Genomic DNA, 21139 nt, shown 5'->3' on the forward strand with positions numbered 1-21139 from the left:
GAGAGAGAGAGAGAGAATCTCGCTGACTCGTGCGATTTGCGTGGAGAGCGACGATCAATCGCTCGGTACTCGGTCTACTCTAGAGAAAAAAAGGAAGACGCGCGCGCGTCGCGTTTAATGACTGTCGATGGTTGAATCGGCGATTACTCAGCGAATGTTCGCATAACTGTTCAGGTGGTACATTGTATTTCGCGACCGTGACTGATCCTCGCCACTGAAAGCGTGTCAATCCAATCGAGCGCCGACCTTTCAATGAAGATTCGCGGAAACTTGAACTGCTCTACAAAGAAAAGTTGATCCTGCTGAATTTTTATTACGTGGAAAAAACAGTTTTGCTGAAGTATCTAAAAATTTAGATTTGAAAATAATTTTATTTGTATAAAAATAATTATGTAGGACACTTAAACTAGTTGTTACAATATTAAAATCTTGCAGCAATACTCATCAGCATTAAACAAAATATGTTTTAAGACTGTAATGTGAATATTACAACAAATAGGAAATAAAAGGCCTAAATGCTTAAATTAAGTGCTTAAATAATTTGAGATGAATTTATTCATATTCAAATTGTTCATCAAATTCAATTTTTAATCTTTAAACGCAATCCTAATAGAACTAGAATAGTAATGTCACAAATTAAATTGAGCAATTTAATAATATTGATGCTCATATAAAGTTTTCAGGATTGAATATAAGTATATGAATAAGTATAAGTATATAATTCGTACCAAAATTGTGCACTATTTGTGCACTAAAGATCTAGCTTGACTGTTTTAGAACTTTTTATTTCCTATTTATTATCATCAACATTTAAGCGTTCTTTATAATTATTTTGATGTTGGTTCAACAAAATTATATTCTGATTTGAATCTAAATTTGTACTTTAGCAAAATTGTTCTTTTCCTTTTGAAAATATTTGGTTTTCTCTGAAAATTATCTGAAAGCGGAGGGAAAAATTCAAATAAAAATAGTAATATCGTGAATAGAAGTGAGCAAAGAATTTCATTTTGCAAAGGGCTAAAATAATTGCCATCCACGATAATGCGCTGCACAAGCTCACAATCAGCTGTTCCCGCGGAACGTCTTTTCGTCTGCGGCGAAGTCGTGGCGGTGGCGAATAAACGGTCCATTGCGAGGGGTAAATGGAGTCATGGTTTGGTACGCCGAGGCCAACAAGAACGTTGGCGAGATGCAACAGTATACATCATAACATTCCCACGGTGAATTGGCCGGGTGTTTCTAACCGACCAACCGATGGAGATGCGTCGGCGATTCATGTTTTTGCTGCAACTAATCTTGACAACGACGCTTCTTCAATTCGCATGAATAGAACTTTCGTTGTGAGATGCGCATTATCTGTTTTTCCACACATTTGAAAATCATAGACGTGTCTTTTCGGGACCACCCGATTTTCCATCTATTCTTCATTGCTTAGTCTCGATTAACGATTATAATCCTGCAATGCTGTTATAATTGTCATGCTTAAGTTGAGTCTTAAATGTAATAGTAAAAGAAAGGTTAGTCAAAACTTTTTATAGCTTCAGGAAAGAATGATTTGACTGAAGTATCTAAAAATTTAGCTACATAAAATCTAATAATAATTTTGGGCTATTAAAATATATTAATTATGTGGAACGTTTAAACTGATTGCTGGAATATCAAAATTGTTTGCAGTATTGCTAATCATATTTAAGATTTCTCATACTTAATGATTTGGTAGTGCCAACAAAATTATTTTCAGATCTATATCTAGCTAAATTTTTAGATGCTTCAATAAAATCATTCTTTCCGCGTTACAAATGAATGGATCTATCTGCTTTTTCATTGTGTAATCGAGTCTCAGAGAAACAGATTCAAAGAATAAGATCGTCCAACAAAAATCGCCATATGTGTCTTAATAATGTTCAAACGCTTAGCGCTTCATTATCACTCGACTTATGTTATTCGATCCTTTTTTTTATTAGCCTATGAAGGCGTAATAAAACTTGTGAGCGCAACGATCAACAGGATGATTCGCGACTTCCAGGAATGACTATATCTGGGCAATCCTGAATTTCGCAATGTTGCCTCACAGTGGATAGCTCCTTTCGGGTGACCGGCCGAAAACTACGCAAGAAAACAAGCGGAACAGAAGACGTGACTCAAAATTGCGACGGAACACGCAATCGTTCCGTTCGCAGTTGTACGTTGTGACCTCAGCGTCTCGCAATGACCTGACTCCCGTAAAATGCTGGAAACCTTGCGCATTTACTTTTTACATAATTTCACTGTGTAATAACGGTCTCACCGAGCGAGAGAGAGGAAAAAGCATGTCTGTTCCGCGTCTTTCCCTTCCCTCCTGCCCCCGACAGCGAAAGGAGGGAAGAAATTAGAATTTATAATTAGCGTGTTTCCTAATACGAGCACCTTATCGAGAGCGTGAGAAATCAAACGGTCCGTGATTTTTTATTGGTACTACTTTTTTTACCTGCAAATAGCATTTATTTAGTCAATCTCAACGACATCGATCGCCACCACTCGAATCATTAACAAATTAATTGCCTTATCGAGCAATTTTTATATCGCGCACTTCCGTGACAATTTTCTAACAATGGACTGGATGTTTTCAGGAATAGATAGCGTATATTTTTGTCATTAGGAAAGAGCAGATAAAAGAAGATAAAAAAAATTGTGAAATACATGGAATGTGAAATAAATAAGAAAGAGGTAAGAGACCTTCAGGACGGTTAAGATTTGAAAACTTGCCTATTTCGGGAATGTAAAATCAGCCTGAGAAATATCGACTCCATCCTTATCAAGCAAATAAAGATTAATAGCAGACCCTGGGACAAGAATTTTTTGGCTGAAAAATCTTCGTGCAGTGATTCAGACTGTTATTATCGATAGTGTTGTTCCGAACTGCCGTCAAAAAAGTGGTCATCGCGAATATGACATCAACATTCGGTACGTACTGAAAAAAAAAATACTATATCTTAATAAATATTTCATTGAATATTTATAGGTATATTTATTTGATACAAGAACCATTAATTTGATTTAATTATAATTTTTTTCATTGAGTAAATATTTATGTAAATATTTATGTAAGTAAATATTTACTCATAATATTTAAAAAAATATTTATTAAGATATAGTAAATTTTTTTTCAGTGTGGCACGAGAAGAAAAAGAAACAATAAGGATCAAGTTTTAATTTTGTTAAATAATTTAATTTAATGACTTCTTAATTTATTCTCTTTGCGATTCTAGCTTATTAGAGTTTTAGTTCTTTCGAGAGTGAAGCGTTTCTTCTATCATTGATTAACACAGTAGATACATTTTTATTGACTTATTTCGGAGCAAAACCGTACATTGTTTCTCTTCCGTATTTTTATTTCTTTCACAGAAGAAGCACTGCATGTTGGCGAATGAAGTCACCAAGGTGTAAATCAACTCCCTCCTTCGTATATTGTAACGGCGGTTTCCGGACTGCCATCCGTTTTGCAGAGAAAGTGGATCGTCCTGGTGTACCTCGATACTTGGCGTCCGCTCTTGGAGGCCGCTTCCGGTGCGCAACGTGCGGTTTCCGGCGCACGTACAATATCGGCTACGCGCCTTGGCATATCGATAGTTACCATAGTCAGTAAGAACGAGGCTCTCGCGAGCGCCGGTCGATTCGCCGCGGCACTCCCGGCACTTACTTTCAAACCGAGAACAAAGACGCGAAACTTTCGAGCTGTCAAGATTCCTTCAAAATTCATTAAATTTGTTAATAAATACTATCGATTGTGTATCGTATGTTATCTGCGTATGAGTGATCGATCAAAATGTTTGTGAAAAATTATAATAATGGTAAAACAATTAAAACGATACATGGAACGATTTTGCTGAAACATATAAAATTTTGTTGGATACAGATTTGAAAATAATTTTGTTGGACTATCAAAATAATTATGTTGAAAAAAATAATAAAAGCAATGCTGCAAAAAATTTTTGATAGGTTGAGTTTTCAATAAAATTATTTTTAAATCTGTATTCAGTAAAATTTTAGATCTTTCAGCAAAATCATTCTTTTCATGTATTCAATGCCTTTTCTTTCATAAAGATCTTCGCATGAATTATAAAAATGAGATGATTACCTAATTATCTCGACAAAAATTTTTCGAGGATTTTCCTACACTGATATCAGCTGACGCGATTCCATTCTCACTGATCGTCTGGAAACATCCTGGCATTCCAGATCTGCAAGCCTGCATTATGAAATACCGAAGTGGAAACGCTCAAACCCTGATGAGAGGTGCTTTTGCATTCCAATTCCCTGATCGAATTTCTCCCTCCTTTTCTTTGCGCTGCGCTGAAAAGCTTCTTTGTCCTCTCCGAAGTGGCCTTACCTCAAGTGAATTTCCCTACCACGCCAGAAATCCACGGCCTAATTCTTTTGACAAACGTTACATCGCGCTTTAAAAAAAAGAGAAATCCTTCGTAGCCAACGCCTACGCGCCTATGAAACAATCGGTCGAAAGGTCGAGGCGATCCTTGAAAGATGCAATGTTCATAAGTTTATATTGAATAAAAAAAAGATAATCATCCTCATATAAATATAAATTAAACGTCGCGTATTTTATTTCTGTATAAGATAGAAATTCCAGGAGTTAATAACAGAAGATCGGATATTTTACATTTTAGGTTTTTTCGAGATTTTGTTTTCTTGGATGACAAAAATTAAATGTAACATACATAATAAGGTGTAATATATATAATATAGAACATTATATCTAAACACCTTCGCAATTATATTTTTCTAAAAATAGTCAAAATTTTTTCATTTTTAAGTTTTTATTACATTTTCTATAAATTAGTGGTATAGGACAAAAAAAATAAATTACATAAATTAAAAAAAGAATATGTTTCTTGATAGATTCCATTATTGTCTGCTTTCGTCTTTCTATTTGCCTGTCTCAAAATTTTGTTGGTTGATAGGGAAAGGTCAAGCAAAATTATTTAAAATGTTAGACGCATATGATAGTATTATAAAGAATCCTTGTACCTCAGACCTTTATTTTATCGTCTGTCATCTTATCTGATATCATCTGAATGATAAACAACGTATGAAACAAGCAGTTTTAAAACAAGAAAGATTTATATTTCAAAGAATAATAGAGGCTGTTTTATTTGGCAAACTAAAAATGAAATTCGACTTACAAATGACGTGTTTGGTTGCAAATAATCTTCGTGTCGGCATAAATAAACTACACAACAAAATACAATAACTCTTAATACTAAACAACACTGCGTCTATTCTCAATATAGAGAGACACTAGTTCTCATGTGAAAATAGATTTTCCTTGGCTTATTAAATGTTGTCACTCGCGTTCAAAATTTTAAACAATCTTTGTCCGATACTATCCGACCTTCTCTTAAGCGTATTTTGAAAAATTGAATATTTCAAGAGTTTTTTAATATATCTTATTAATAACTAACTCTAATAACTTTTTGAATATATCGAGTGTGTTTTGAAAAAATCAAAAATATTAGATTTTGAAACAGATTTTTTTTCTCAATTTTTCATAATCGTTGCAACTTGTAAGAAAGATTTGTACTTACTTACATACATATGTGTCATTAGAGAAATATTATTTACATAATGCCCACAAATAGCTATAAAAATCTTTTTATTTATGCTTCTTATGTAAATAAATGTTATTTACATAACACGCATAAATAAGCATATATTCCGTTTAACGAGAGAATGACCTCGGATCGAACGAAAACTCGTCCGTTTTGCACAGGTCTTCAGCGTTGTACAACGTTGTACAGCGTTACATTGTCTGCTATGTGTAAACCGAGATTATTTTCTCGTTGAACAGAGATAATTTTTGCACATTCTTTTATCCATAATTCAACGATATTAATATCGATTACGAAACAACCACATCTGCAAAACAAACGATTTGAAAACTAAATGATTTGAAATATATACGAACATAAAAGTGTATGTATAGCGGACGATGTTTGATCATTGACGGTTATCGTTTTCTGTTTCAGCTCCCAGATCTTCGAACGCGGGTACCAACAATTTGCCACCGTTGACGTTTCACCACGTGCACGGTGACAACATCAGGCTGTGCAATGGCGGTACAATCGCTCGAAGACACGAAAGTTTTTGCAAGGGTGTCACTTTTAGCGCCAGACCGGTGCGAGTAGGCGAGAAGGTGAGATTCCTCGATTGCCGTAACGGCTTTTAATAAATCACTAATCTATCCTGACTGGCGCCCGTGTCGATTGTGGGAAACTGACGACTCTCGTTACGCTCGAGAAATCGCTGTTCGCATTCCTCGGAATATTAAAACGGATCGCTGCCGCGACTATGAAAATAATGTATTTTTTGCGTAGGTCGTTGTTTTGCATATCGTCCAGGTTGAGAGTTACAAACCTCCGGCGATGCTCGCGTTCAACAGACTTATCGCATGTCTGTCTGTAGTTATGTAACGCGAGTAGATCGTATAACCGCGCTGAATGATTCAAACAATTTTCACGGAATCATCCGGTCTTCCAATCTGAACGAATATTCAAAGACTTTACTGATATAAGACAGGTGGGCGTGCGTCGTTTTGGGTGTTTAAGCGTGTTTTCAATTTTATGACGTATCTAAGATTAGTCGTAAAATGTATAATGACGTAATATGTGGGACGAATAATCGAGCGTAATTAATTCCCGAAGATGCCTCGAATAAAGCTCCATTTTAGGATCGCTCGAGCGGCACCTCTATCGTTTCACAAGGTGGCTTCTTTTCTTTTCTCTTTCTTGTAAATCAAATTGCGTTCTACATGGTCGCTTTTCTGTGAAACTGTGCAGGTCTGCGTGAAGTTCCTGGAGATTTCCGACAATTGGAGCGGCGTGATTCGTTTCGGCTTTACCAGCAATGACCCGATCAATCTCCGAAGTGGTTTACCAAGGTACGCGTGCCCAGATTTGACAAATAAGCCAGGTTACTGGGCTAAAGCCCTCGCCGAGAGGTTCGCGGAGAGAGATACGGTACTCTTCTATTACGTTACATCGGCTGGTGACGTGCATTTTGGTGTCAATGGCGAGGAGAAGGGTCTCTTCTTCAGCGGCGTCGAGACTCGAGGTCCGCTCTGGGCGATCATCGACGTCTACGGTAACAGCACCGCGATTGAATTTGTCGATCCGAATCGCCAGCACTTCAACAACATACGTAGGGGCGCCGAGCACAGCAACGAGGACAATGCGCAGCATAGTAGGCACTCGGCCATGGACGACGCTAGTAACGCCGGTCGAGATGTCGAAAGGATCATCGTGCCGTCTATGCAGAACATGTCGATTCATCATGAACCTGACGTGGAGTTACCCGGTCTCAGATTTCAACCCCCTGGCGTCCTTTTCACGCCTCTGCCTTTCCACTCGTGAGTACATCGAACGTGTTAAATCATCCACTCACGTTTTATTCATGATTCAGTTAATACATGTTGCGGAAAAGATTCTTTTATTCGCTGACTTAAACCGTAATTAATAATTGAATTATCCGGAGAGAATTACTTAGGATCAACTTGTCTGCTTCGAAACGTCATTTACACAATATTACGGTTTCTGATTAAAGTTGTCTGATCAAATTAGCAAAGTTTCACATTACTCGACGCGATAGTTTTTTTTTGAGAGATTAACGCGAAAGTTGAAAGTCATTGATTTGGAAGCAATCAAACAATGGAAGCATATAATCATCCACTGCGCCGCATAGTGGTCACTTTTGTGAATTTGAGCGCGCGAAAGTCAAAAATTCAATTGGACGTTTTTAAACTTTTTTTATTGCATAAAAATAAGTCTGAATACTTGAAAGTATGAAATCTAAAAATAATTTATTCAAAAATCGAGTGAGGAATCGTTGGTAATGAACGATTCTACAAGATGCACTTATTGCGACTCGTGCCCTGATTTCAATAAGTGAGTTTTTGCTAAATAGAGGTTTTTCTTTCTGTTCTTACTGTGGATCCTATAAATATAAATAAATAAGCACTTTATAATCTGAAATTAATAAGAATTTTAAATGTGAATAAAGGAGTTTATGACTTAAAAAATTGGCTTTACAAATTTCTATTTCTTTTTACATATTTTGTGAAGCTTGATAAAGGAGAAAACTCGGAATTGGCGTGAAAATTCAATCAGGTTATTTGCATAGAGTTCTTAAATTACTTTCTAATAATTGTTTTACATTAAATCTAGCTGCAACTTTAAATTGTTTTACATTAAATCTAGCTGCAACTTTAGATTTTGTGCTCATTCTTAGTTTTGGCATGCGAAGTGCGACGAGAAGCATTATTTTGCGTTTGGCGGGATAAACCAAACATTAAAAAAACTGATGCAATTTTGAATTTTTTGATGCAGAGAAGTGATTTTTTCGCAATGAGATTTTAATCAATTTTTTTCTATATTATTTTTCTATATTATTTTTTTTCAATATTTTCCTAAATCCCATTTACAAATTCATTTAAATTAGTTTCTATCCTTTCGTGAGATTTTCTCAGCATCAATTTTTCCAAGCATCAAACACGTTTTATCAAATAAAACAATTTCGCTCAGATAAACGAAGTGACCACTGTTCAGCCGCACAGAATTAATTTGCCATTCACTTTTCATGATTTCCTAAGACGCCCATCATTAAGTGAACGAGTGCCGCCGAGATTAATGGCTTCTTCATTGTCTTTCTCCGCAGGACTCGAGGTAGGAACATCTGCTTCAGCAACCAGCAGTGCGTGGCGACGCGTACGGACACGGAGTTCTGTCACGGCTACGCGTTCACGAGTCGGCCGTTGTTATTGGGAGAGCGATTGGTCGTGCAGATTCTCTCTACAGAACCAATGTATGTTGGCGCTTTAGCCCTAGGCCTGACTTCGTGCGACCCGGCACGGCTAACGGCAGAGGATTTGCCGGATGATAGCGACTTGCTGTTAGATCGTCCTGAATACTGGGTGGTCTCCAAAGACGTGGCGTCGAGTCCGCAGCCAGGTGACGAAATTGCCTTCACGGTCACGCATTACGGCGAGGTGCAGATGAGCAAGAATGGTGGTGCGCCCAATGTCGTCATGCACGTCGATCAGAGCCTTCAATTGTGGGCGTTCGTGGATGCCTATGGAAGCACTCAACGTGTCAGAATGTTGGCCAGTAGACCGACCTCACCGCCTCGGCAACGTCCGAGCAATCCCTCACCTGCCAATGTCATTCAACAGCAACAGCAACAGCAGCAGCAGCAGCAGCAGCAACAACAACAGCAGCAACTTTCGAATCATAGCAATGCCGCCACGGAATTGTCTAGATTTTCCGAGATGGTGCAGTTCAAACCAGCGGTGGGCGGCGGAACAGTACTCGTCGTGAATCTACCGCCTCAAGCCGGTTACCCGACACCACCGCCGCCCACGCCACAGCCGATTTACGCTTCCGCGACGCACAGGAATTCATCAACGCAACCGGTGCATCTTTCGGCGGCAGCGACGGTGACTGTTCCTGCGCCAGTTCCACATCCTGGATCCTCCAGACAATCCTCGCCACCGTTGACCGGAACAATGGCCAGTACCGGCTCGTCGACGTACGTCGACCCGGTGACCTACCAGAGCCTGGATGGCACTCTGACATCGTCACGCGCGACTTCATCTCATCTGCATCAATGGGGCGAAGGCCTGCAGCCGACGTTGAGCGAGTGCTCTATCTGCTACGAGCGCAGTATCGATAGCGTGCTTTACATGTGCGGCCACATGTGTATGTGTTATACCTGTGCGATTCAACAATGGCGTGGCAAGGGTGGCGGTCACTGTCCGCTTTGCCGAGCGCCAATTCGCGACGTCATCCGTATTTATCGTTCTTGAACAATTCGGGAGTGACCGAAGAATGAAGAGAGAAAGAGTGTGCGGACGTCTTCCTGGTTCTCAGCGCCGTCATCGCCACCGCCACCGCGTCCATCACCGTGCTTCCGTCGTCTTGGTTTCCTTCCGCGTCGAATCCGTCGCGCTTCATCGCCATCGCGCTTCTCGCCCGCCGCCTTCATGATTACCGGAACGAACAAAATCGAAGCGGAATTCGCCGCCTTCATACTGCCGTATCTCTTTTTCTATTAAAACAAATGAGGCACGTTCCAGCAAGTAAAACAAGTAGATAAACCGAGAAACGAGATTTTTCCCATAGGATCTTCTTGGGGATTGCGAAGCGCAAAGTTGCGCTGAATCGAATATTTAACTCAATTAATATTTAAGGCAGTTTGCGTCGTGTTAGCGTAATCGCGTCGTTGTCAATTAACACATTAATGGGTGGACCATGCACAAAGAAAGCAGCGGTGCTTTAAAAATCGCGATCACTGCCATCTCTGTCGATCAAGCGAGAGCGCGTAGATGAATTGCCTCGGATACGAACAATAGAAAGAGAGAAAGAGAGGGAGAGAGTGAGAGAGAATGAAAGCGATAAAAGGCTGTAATGTTGGTTAAATTTGCTTGTATATCAATATTCTGTCTGCTAATTTGTAAATGAGAGAAACGTGAATGACTGCGAATTGTATGATTGTGTTATCGACAAAAAGAGTTATCGATTCTAGATATTTTCACATGCGACATAATCATCATTATACCATTACCAGTTACTACTATCACTCTAAACTATTGCTATTCTACTACTATTACTATTACTATTTACTACCATAAATCCAATCTTTAATTATTATTTTATTATTACTATTATTATTAATATTTTATCGCTACTATTAATTATTATTAGTTGTTCAGTTCATTGTAACTTGTCTTTAATTATTCGCGAGTAGCTTCATTTGCCACGACCGCTATTATTTTTACGATTTGCCGATTAGTGAGTGATGATTGGTGAATTAACATAGTCATTATCTCGTAGCATTATTATTTAACGGACCGTATAATTACTTAGCGCAAACTTTCTGATCGGACGCCTAGGATATTTGGATAGCTTAATCCGTCTCCGGCTCTCCTTTCTAGGGCGATCGAAAGGACTTCGTCGTCTTATATCCCGACCACGATGAGAGTGTGATGGACTCGAGATCCAATAGTGTTCATCTTTCTCGATTATTTCCGCCTTGGACGATAATATTTGAGCGTCCGTAATTTTCGCCGATTGTGTCAGGCGGGTTTTTACCAAAGATCTTAAACGTTTCCCGCCTATTTTATCCGGTCTTCGCGATACTCCAACGGATATTCGCGTACAGGCAAATCCTGACAATGACAATCGCTTCAATCTAGATAACAATATTTGCTGAACGTCATGCGAATTTTCATCGAATTTTCAGCGTCCTTTAAACACGGATTTCGTTGATATTGGATTGATTATATGCCTGAAGATAATTAGTAAAAGATTTTTGGCCTTCACGTAGCGATTCTACAGATGCATGTTTTTACAAAACGTTGCGAAGCACTGTACAATCGACTTGAAAGTCGATTGCGAACAGTAAAGCTTTTTTTAAATATTTTTTTAATTCAACAGAACTTATAATAGAACTATTAAGAATTTATTCGAATTTAGTTATTTGATCTTTTAAACGTGAAAAGAGATGAGAATACATGAATATTGATTCTATTGATTCTTGAACAACTCAGAAAGTCTTGTTAACCTTTGAGAAAGTGTCTTGCGTGTTCAATATATCTCATCTTGCATTTGTAAAATTTTACATTTCGGAGAGAGATTGTTCTAGGCAAAGTTTACAAATATCTTTGTAAATCTACATTCTTCGATCAGTTATGAATGAGAAAGGAATTGTCCTCATTATATCGATAGAGAATTTGTTAGTTTTATTTTACGATTTGTTTTTCTAAGAGAGGAAGACAAATGTTTCACAATCTAGAGAAAACTTGAAACAACAAAACGATTTTCGAGCTAAAGGGGATGACGTATCTGGCTCTTTTAAAGAGTTAATTTTTAACAAGTACGAAAGAAATGAGGAGGAAGATACTTCCTTCTCGAATATATAATAACAGATGCGCAATAAAGGTAGTGAAAATCTCTAGTCCAGTGAGTGGCAGGCTTAATCTGCCAATCCAAAAAGTATAATGAAAAGAACAAGGTAAAAAGCTTTTCTCTTTTTTTCCTCTAAATAAACGGAAGAGAGAGAATGGGTAGATACAGGGAAAGAGAGAGAGACCGTGAAATTTTATAGATACGAAAATATGCAAATTATTACGCGCGTCTGCCAACGAATGGCGCAATCCAAGATTCTATTAAAAGAATATAATAATAGATTATTATTATTCTATTGATATGATATGACGAGATAAGGATTTGTTCCAAAATGTCGCTGACGTAGCGACGATAGAGATGAAGAAAAATAGGGTAAGACGCTTGATAATAATTACGAATGTTTATCATTGTCATCGTTATCGTTGTGATCAGCGTAATTAGTTGTGTTAATTCTGTCGTCAGCTTGGCAGCACCTCGATCATCGTTCTTATATTTCTACTTTGATTTACTATCGTCTTTATTATAATTATATGATTATGTGACTAACGACTATTTAATTCGGCATTACTTGCAGAGCTTATTATGTCTGTAAGACAGAGAAAGACTATTATTTCTTCTTTGCAATATCCTCTTTTAAATTTCTCATGTATCAGAGTAATACGCACAAGTATAGGAGTCGTATTCTCAAAAAATATCGCATATGAAAGCATTCAAAAATAATATGATGCATATGTATACATTACGTATATTATAGATTTTCAATATTTTCTAATGCGATATTTTTCGAGAATAAATCCCCTAAACATTTACGATTTTTGAACTACACTTTACTACATTCGAAAAAGGGGAAAAAATAAAAGTTACGCGCTATGCGAGATTTTCTCTGACCGTAATGTAAAGATGTCGACGGAAATTTATACATATGTAATATAATTCGTGCAGCCGAGTGCTGTTCTACAATAAAAAGCCTATAATATCTACGAGTGGTGTTCTGTCTTTCATTTTCCCTTTGAAAATACCTTCCATTAAAAACTTAATAAGTTTCCCTAAGTTTCCGATCAAAGAATATATATAACGGACTAAAGAGAGTTCAGATTCTTTTATTATATCACAAAGACGCAAAAATTCATATACCTAAAACAAAAACAATACATACAAAACATGTACAAGAAGATAACAAAACAATGTAAAAATCCTACAAAAACGGTGACTGAATAAAAAAAACATTCATCTATCCCACAAAAAGTACATGCGTTCTTAATGCATGCGATTGTCACTGCGAGTCTTTTACAGGTAGTTACATTTCTTCTTCGCCACCGACATCCAGGGAATCCGTGCCGACTTCTTGATAATCTTTCTCTAACGCGGCCAGATCCTCTCTGGCTTCATTAAATTCACTTTCGTCCATGTTTTCGCCGATGTACCTGACGTATTACAATTCGCAAATAGAAACAATTTATGCAAGTCTCTAATTTCGTGAAATCAAAAAATTTTACCAATGAACGAAGGCTCGTTTGCTGAACATAAGATCGAATTTTCGATTCAGTCGGGCCCACGCCTCTGCGATCGCCGTGGTGTTCGCCAACATAGCCATAGCTCTTTGCACCTTCGCCAGATCACCTCCCGGTACTACAGTTGGTGGTTGATAATTGATGCCTACCTATTATATTCAAATCAAATCAATAAAATGTCAGAATTGATGTCAAAAGCTAAAACTAAAAATGTAAAATATTCTAAAGTAGAAAACTGCAGATATAACCAAACTAGTAAATCAGAATGTATATTCCGAAATGTTTTTTACATTGATTATAACACATGGTAAAATTTTTAGAAATCACAATTCACAAATTACTGCAAAATCCTCGTTAATATCACGAAAAAAAATTGCTAGAAAAGAAACCTTGAAACCCGTTGGACACCAGTCAACGAACTGTATCGTTCTCTTAGTTTTGATAGTCGCGATGGACGCGTTGACATCCTTTGGCACCACGTCGCCTCTGTACAATAAACAGCAGGCCATGTACTTGCCCTTTCGCGGGTCGCACTTGACCATTTGCATGGCTGGCTCGAAGCAGGCTGAGGTAAGCTCCATCACGGTGAGCTGTTCATGATAAGCCTTCTCGATGGACACAATGGGCGCGTAAGTTACCAGAGGAAAATGTATTCTAGGATAGGGCACGAGATTCGTCTGAAATTCGGCGAGATCGATATTGAGGGCACCGTCGAACCTCAGAGAGGCTGTGATCGAGGAGACAATCTGACCAATGAGCCGGTTCAGATTTGTGTAAGTTGGTCGCTCGATGTCCAGATTACGCCTACAAATATCATAGATTGCCTCATTGTCTACGAGGAATGCGCAATCAGAATTCTCCAGCGTAGTGTGAGTTGTCAGGATTGCATTGTAGGGTTCAACGACTGCTGTGGAAATTTGCGGTGACGGATATATGGCGAATTCTAGCTTCGCTTTTTTGCCGTAGTCCATAGATAGTCGGTCCATCAGCAGACTAGCAAAGCCGGATCCAGTGCCGCCGCCAAACGCGTGAAAGATGAGGAAACCCTGTAGACCACTACACATATCAGCTATTTTGCGAATCCTGTCTAATACAAGGTCGATGATCTCTTTGCCTAGAGTGTAATGGCCACGCGCGTAATTATTTGCGGCGTCTTCCTTGCCAGAAATCAATTGCTCGGGATGGAATAACTGATGGTACGTTCCCGTGCGTACCTCATCTAAAGAACGACAATGATAAGTTGCAAATTTATATTGATGTTGTCTCATTATTAATTACTGTCGTAAAACGAGTTTACCTATTACTGTTGGTTCGAGATCGAGGAAAACTGCTCTAGGTACGTATTTTCCACCACCTGTTTCGCTGAAGAAGGTCTGGAAGCCCTCATCGCTCGTGCAGGTTTGCGGTGGCAACATACCGTCAGGTTGTATACCGTGCTCCAAGCAATAAAGCTCCCAGCAAGCGTTGCCCATCTGCACGCCGCCTTGGCCGATATGGACCGAAAGTACTTCGCGCTATTAGTTTCGATTAATTAATGTATCTTATGGCAAATCTACATTCTTTACCATTTTAAAATATCAAATCTCTCATTATTTAATAAACTCATGTTTTTTAATTTTGAATTTATGATTCCTAACATTTGTAATTGTATCGAAAGGTAGTAACACATATCGATCTTTTCATATTTTATCTTTTTTTATATAAATCATTTAATATTTTATCATGCGGAAAACCATAATAATTTTTGAATTGCTAAATTTACAAATGATTAAGCTATATTTTTCGATATTTACCATTTTGAAGACTCGCTAGTTTGTAATAGATGGGATAAACGAGCGTTATTGGCACCGGAAATGTATGACACAGATTAATGACAAGATGATTTGTTTTGCGATTTTCTTTCTCGTTGTCCAGGGAAACGGCAAAATACATATAAAAATCTAGTAAGCCTTAATTTTCAGATAGAATTTTTAAATAAAATATCGATGTTGCGTCATAAAAAGAATTAATTATTAAAATATTCAAATTTTCAATCCTTTAGATATATAAAATTTATTTTTATATTGGAAGACCGAGAATAAAAAAATGTCAAAAAGTTAAATTTCTTTTTTATACATACATTTTTTTGAATTAAGAAATAATATGTACATATATATTAATATATAATAGATAAATGTATAACAATGTTATTAATGTGCATTACGCCTTTTGTCTCATTATAATCCTATTTCTAAAATTTTAATTAATTAATATATCGCATTTATTTTATCTATTTTATCGCATCTATTTTAATTAATAAATCGCATAGATATTAACTTGTTTGTTTTTTTAAAAGCACAGCAGTTAATTAATTTAAAAATGGCGGATGATATCTAAAAGGCATATTTAATTCTTGAATTCGTTAATTAGTATAAATAAACGATTATTGGCAGTATATGGTTTGTAAAAATAATCTCCGTACAAAAGATTAGGCAGAAGATAGTATTACTTGCTCAGAATCATACGAAAAGTGCAAGTGCTCAACGAGCACGTGAGATCTTCTTGCTTTTATCGTTCTCAATATCAGGTGGCGGACCTTTGGCACTTTGATGTCGATTGTAAACGCTAAAAAAAATGACAAATACTTGTTCAAGATTTCTTGACTTTTCTCGATTAATTGCAGAATGTTAATCCAAATTCTAAAGTGTTAAAAATGAGAATTATGAGGAAATTCGTATAAAACAATAATTCAAAAATTCTTCGAAATATTCGACTATGTTCAAAAATCAACGCTTAATAAATGCTTTTCGGATTATACTTTAGATTTAAAGAAATAGTTCTATCTTAGAGAAGAAAACTTTCAATAGTTGTGAAAGAAACATTCTGCTGAATATAGTCAATGTATAATTACAACAATTATTGCATCTAATAAAGCGACCTAATAAATACCTACTATCGATATGTTTCCGAGCGAATGTAGTCCATAACATGAGATATGCCCACTTGCAGCTGGTCGCCGATCGGTGTAACCCACGGATTGAATTCCATTCGAAACACTGCTTTGTTACTCACTAGATCCAGGTTCCCTGTAATATGAATTATGCAGTATATACGTTCTACTTAATTACTACTATGTACATGCACATATTGCAGTATTCTATCTACCTATCTCGGGAGGCAAAACTGTTAAACGATTTCCCTGAATATGCAGCTCCCTGAGACGTGTCAGCTCTCCGATCTCTTTTGGTAATTCGATCAGATCATTTTCCCTTAATACGAGCTGAAATGTTTCAATCGAGAGAATCTCGACGAGAGAAACGGAACATTTTTTTATAAAGCTGTAAAACTACGAAAACTCTAAAATCCTCTTACAATTTGAAGATTTTTCAACTGGCCGATTTCAGGCGGCAGATACTCAAAATCATTGTCGGCAAGATAGAGCGCTCTTAGAGTCTCTAAAGAAAAGACAGATTAATATGCGAGTTTTGCGAAGAGGCGTATTAGACGATCTAACAACCGTAACTGACCCATCATGAAGAAATTTCCAGGAAGGTTCTTTTCACTGAGATTGTTATACGTTAAGTCCAACACCTCGAGAACCGGAAACGCGCCAAAGCCTCGAGGAAGCACGTCTAACCGGTTCATTCTGCCGGAAGTTAAATATTCTAAAATTAGGAATAAGAACACGTCCTGTAAAAAGTAGATACTGACCCTACATTCAAGATCCTCAACTTCGGCATTTGCGATAGAGATATAGGCAGCTCGGTGATGTGATTGTTGAAGAGATTCAATATCTCCAGGTTGACTAGATTGGCGAGACCCGGTGGCACCGCTGTACCAAAACAACAATTTTTGCGATATAACAATTAAGTTATCGGACAATATAAATTGTGTTAAACTTAAAGATACCTCACCTTGAATTTTATTGTGACTTAGCGTCAGCCTCGTTACATTAATCATATTCACTGAAACATGCAAAGGCTTTTGTAAACTTATAATGTACTTCGAGAATTTATTTTAGTGATGGTTTTGATAATTATAAGTTTATCTGTTTTTTATATAACTGAAATAATGTACACTTTTTGAACTTAAAATGAAATAGGTATATATTTATATGTATATTTATGTATATTTATATAATTATATGTATAATTACAAATCTAAAGTAAAAGGTATAAATACAAATATCAAATTAGATGAATATTTGAAATATATGTAAAAATAATCATTCAATAATTATATTGAATTTAACTTCATCCTCAGATTCGTAAGAAGCATACATATTCTTTTACATGTGTAATTCGAAAAAATTTGAAAAAATTCTATTCAAATTTTAAGAGATATTTAACATTTCAAAATTATACTTTGGAATAAATATAATATAACTGCTTTCCCATTTTAGGAAACAATATCGATACAAGTATCGTTCTATCTTTGTTATTCATTGACTGTCAAAAAAGATAGAATGAAAAGGATATTAGGTCGATAATTTCTAAAAGGAAGGAGAGCCTATTTTCTTGAAATTTTTATAATTTCAAAGCGGAAAAAGAATCCTCTTTACGTTAACATTTCAGTACAGTAAATTTAAAAATTCGCGTTCGCGCAATCTAAATTATATTATCTTTAATCGTTCGCATTATTCTACGTCAAACGCAAATTGTCAAATTTAAAAGGCGGACGAGTAAGCGCGCGCGCGCGCATACGTGAAGTCGCCCACGTGATCTGATCCGCGCAGATGGCCGTAGTGCGGATCGCGGAGCGAGGAGGCCAGCGACAAGTTGCCTAATTTGGCGATCTCGCAATGACGCGCTCGCGAGGACGCTTGGATGAGACTCACGCAATCCCGGCATTTCCTCGAACGTTGCGATGCCTTTGTCCGCGAGGTCCAGCTCGGGATTCTGGATTTCCCGGGCTTCGTCCAGTACCTTCTTCGTCTTCGACATCTTCCCTGCAGGAATACACGATACTGGCGCGGTCTGATTCATTGCGCGCGCAATAGCTGTGCTAAGCACGGCACACAAGAGTCAGGAGTGAGGAGCGTTGGAGTGTCGGACGTCGGCGTCACCCGTTATTAGTAGTGGTGTGACGAGTTTATGTGTTTATATGCTATTCTGGAGGGCCCGTTCCTGTCGTTTTTAACTCGTTAGATGGCGGTTCTTGTGCCACTTATCACTATTTTGTATTTTTATTAAGAAAAAAATTTATAAGTAATAAAAAATAAATGTTACAAAATAACAAAATAAATGTTGAATTGTTAAAAACTTTGGACTTTTACTTTTTTATTTTTCTTGATATCAAAATTTATTAATGATGCCCCATTCTTATATACTTTTTAAAGTAAAATTTACTGCCCATACAGTACTTTATCCAAGAGACACTTGAGAATATTTTTAGGATTCAGAGGAAAAGGAATGTTCATGTTGGATGTCTTTAGGATATTTCTTGGAGATCTGTACTGTATGAATGTGAATTTTAATATGATGTATAATTTATAGTTTTACTTTTAAGAAAATTTTGAAGCAACGGTTAAACTTCGAAGGAAAAAAATCTCTCTTAATTGAACCAGAAATATTACTAATTATTGGCATTATTATCATTTAAGTCTAAAATGCTTTATAAGTTAACAATTCCATGTACAAAAGCAAATGTAATTTTTTAACTTTTTTGTTCTCAGTATTCTACTAACTATTAGTATATATACGTACTACGTTAATTTTATAAAGATTTGTAATTTTGTAAAGTCATTTCAAAAATATGAGAAAAATTTAATTAGTAGATATTCCATTTCAGCATTCCTTGAAAATAATTTTGAAAGGCATTTTTATTTATTTATATATAGTAAATTAAAAATTTTATATTTTTCAAAAATTCGTTTATAAAGTATTCATTATAAGTGATATCTAAAGTATCTAAAAAGTTAAAATGCTCTTAAATGTAAGATTAGACAACAAAAAACATTTATATTAATTTAGATGTGTTCGCTTGATGCTACAAAAGACTTTGAAGCATTTTTTGATTAGTTAATTAATAAAATTCTTTCTTCCGATTGATCAATCAAAAGCTTCAAAGTATTTGTAGCGTCAAATGGATCGCACTCTCTTTTATTATGTACTATCTTCACAGCTTATTTGAAAAGATTAAAAACAATTGTGTGATTGAGTAAACGATTGACATTGTGTTAATTCGTAGTTATCTGTCAAACGTCAAATCATGGTGGAAAGAATATATATGTTATCAAATCAGGGAATCGATTCTGTATCTTGAAACGAGGTGAAAATTATAAAAGTGAGCGAATTTACTAGAATACTAATAATTTCATTGGTCAACATTTAGTAAATGTGCTTTTGTAATTTTCACCTTGGGATCGATTCTGTATCTTTAAACAAGATGAAAATTACAAAAGTGAGCAAATTTATTAGGTGTTAACCAGTGAAATAATCAGTATTCTAGTAAATTTACTCACTTTTATAATTTTCACCTTGTTTTAAAATGTATTTCAAAATACAGAATACCCTTGTTTAAAGATGTAGAATCGACCCCCAGATTACAAAGCAAGTAATGGACGAGTTCAAAACGGCAAAGCAGCTAGGCTTATCGAACGATTGTATATGATTGGTTAGATCTATAAGTAACAACCAATTATGTTCATTTACTCGGCGAGCAGTCCCTTTGTCAACTTGAACGCGTCCAATCATTCGAGAATTGAGCATCGTGTAATCTTACCTTAAGTGATGTTCATTTTTATCTATTCTTTAGGTATTGTCAAAAGTCTATAAAAGTCTCTTTTCTATAATTCTTTGAAGCATTTGATTGATCAATCAGAAGAAAGAATTTTACGAATTGACCAAATAAAGAATGCTTTTCTAGCAGTTTTATTTCGCGGAATTGTGGCAAACCTGAGTAACATTGAACGTGGCGTTGGGAGAGAAAACGGGGAATTCCGTGAAAGAAGGCTTAGTTTTGTTACGATTATCGGTCGTTTGTGTCTTCAAGATAGTATCGCTTTTTGCTTGTATTTCGAACTCCAAATACGCGTAATCACGATGGAGGAAATTCGAGTTATGGTATGATATTACATACGCTAATATTTTTATGCTAGCGATTTCTTTTGTGAGACTGCTATTCTCACACTGTTATTACACGCTTTATATGTTACCGAATTTAGCTGAGATTGCGATTACAGTGTTTAACTGAAATATATTAAAAGTAATTAAAAGTGATTTAAATGAAAATATGAGTAAAATGTTTAAAAGAATGAACATTTAGAAGATTGTTGAAAATACAGATAATACAAATGATTAATGCAAATGGCATATATTAAACTATTTTTATATATATATTACTATGTCGAAACATCGACTGTGTTCTGTAATTATTGTTCTATAATTATTGTACTGAATGATTAATTCTGATTGTTTTAGTGGTGTGATGTATTGGAGGAATTGCTTCAATGTCCCGTATGCTTAGAAGCAACACAGGGTGTAAAAATCCAATGTGTAAATGGACATCACATATGTAATGCATGCAGAGTACAGCTGCATGTGTGTCCTATATGTAAATCTACTTTTATAGGAACAAGAAATTTGGCAGTGGAACAAATTTCAGCCAAATTGCAGGATATAAAGGTATAGTTTTTATTTTTGGTTATTTTATTTCTAATTAACATAGCAATAATAGACAAAAATAATATAAGGT

At 36.3% G+C, this 21139-nt stretch overlaps 4 protein-coding genes across 4 annotated transcripts in view; 2 read left to right on the forward strand and 2 right to left on the reverse strand.

Annotated features, from left to right (window-relative positions):
• Window positions 1-9853, forward strand: part of LOC105619590 (protein neuralized) — a 30024-nt gene extending 20171 nt beyond the window's left edge. Inside the window, exons 2-4 of the mRNA XM_012201108.1 lie at window positions 6024-6190; window positions 6834-7402; window positions 8707-9853. Coding sequence (XP_012056498.1) covers window positions 6024-6190; window positions 6834-7402; window positions 8707-9853 — 1883 coding nt within the window. The remainder of the gene's footprint in view (window positions 1-6023; window positions 6191-6833; window positions 7403-8706) is intronic.
• A 3398-nt stretch (window positions 9854-13251) lies between these two features.
• LOC105619592 (tubulin alpha-1 chain-like) lies at window positions 13252-14973 on the reverse strand. The gene is made up of 4 exons (XM_012201109.1): window positions 14763-14973; window positions 13855-14684; window positions 13451-13614; window positions 13252-13378 (listed from the first exon to the last, which is right to left on the reverse strand). Exons 1-4 carry the CDS (start codon window positions 14935-14937, stop codon window positions 13252-13254), a joined length of 1296 nt encoding a protein of 431 aa, XP_012056499.1. The 5' UTR covers window positions 14938-14973.
• A 1011-nt stretch (window positions 14974-15984) lies between these two features.
• LOC105619593 (ras suppressor protein 1) lies at window positions 15985-18429 on the reverse strand. The gene is made up of 8 exons (XM_012201110.1): window positions 18282-18429; window positions 17359-17409; window positions 17156-17276; window positions 16972-17090; window positions 16817-16899; window positions 16610-16724; window positions 16398-16530; window positions 15985-16069 (listed from the first exon to the last, which is right to left on the reverse strand). Exons 1-8 carry the CDS (start codon window positions 18427-18429, stop codon window positions 15985-15987), a joined length of 855 nt encoding a protein of 284 aa, XP_012056500.1.
• Window positions 18430-20487: 2058 nt separating this feature from the next.
• LOC105619594 overlaps window positions 20488-21139 on the forward strand; it is a 1730-nt gene continuing 1078 nt past the window's right edge. Inside the window, exons 1-2 of the mRNA XM_012201111.1 lie at window positions 20488-20508; window positions 20866-21069. Coding sequence (XP_012056501.1) covers window positions 20488-20508; window positions 20866-21069 — 225 coding nt within the window. The remainder of the gene's footprint in view (window positions 20509-20865; window positions 21070-21139) is intronic.

This window comes from Atta cephalotes (assembly GCF_000143395.1).
Source record: "Atta cephalotes unplaced genomic scaffold scaffold00022, whole genome shotgun sequence".
NCBI lineage: Eukaryota > Metazoa > Arthropoda > Insecta > Hymenoptera > Formicidae > Atta > Atta cephalotes.

Bases quoted from the DNA above. Each gene is read 5' to 3' on its own strand.
- LOC105619593 (XM_012201110.1), bottom strand. From the start codon at position 18,429: ATGAATCAGACCGCGCCAGTATCGTGTATTCCTGCAGGGAAGATGTCG. The intron at 17,091-17,155 runs GTCAGTATCTAC...AACTTCCGGCAG, and splicing joins TTGAGGATCTTGAATGTAGG to AATGAACCGGTTAGACGTGC. The intron at 16,070-16,397 runs GTAGGTATTTAT...CATTTTTTTTAG, and splicing joins CGCTCGGAAACATATCGATA to CGTTTACAATCGACATCAAA.
- LOC105619592 (XM_012201109.1), bottom strand. From the start codon at position 14,937: ATGGGCAACGCTTGCTGGGAGCTTTATTGCTTGGAGCACGGTATACAA. The intron at 13,615-13,854 runs GTTTCTTTTCTA...TGAATATAATAG, and splicing joins GGTGTCCAACGGGTTTCAAG to GTAGGCATCAATTATCAACC. The intron at 13,379-13,450 runs GTAAAATTTTTT...GTAATACGTCAG, and splicing joins AAACGAGCCTTCGTTCATTG to GTACATCGGCGAAAACATGG.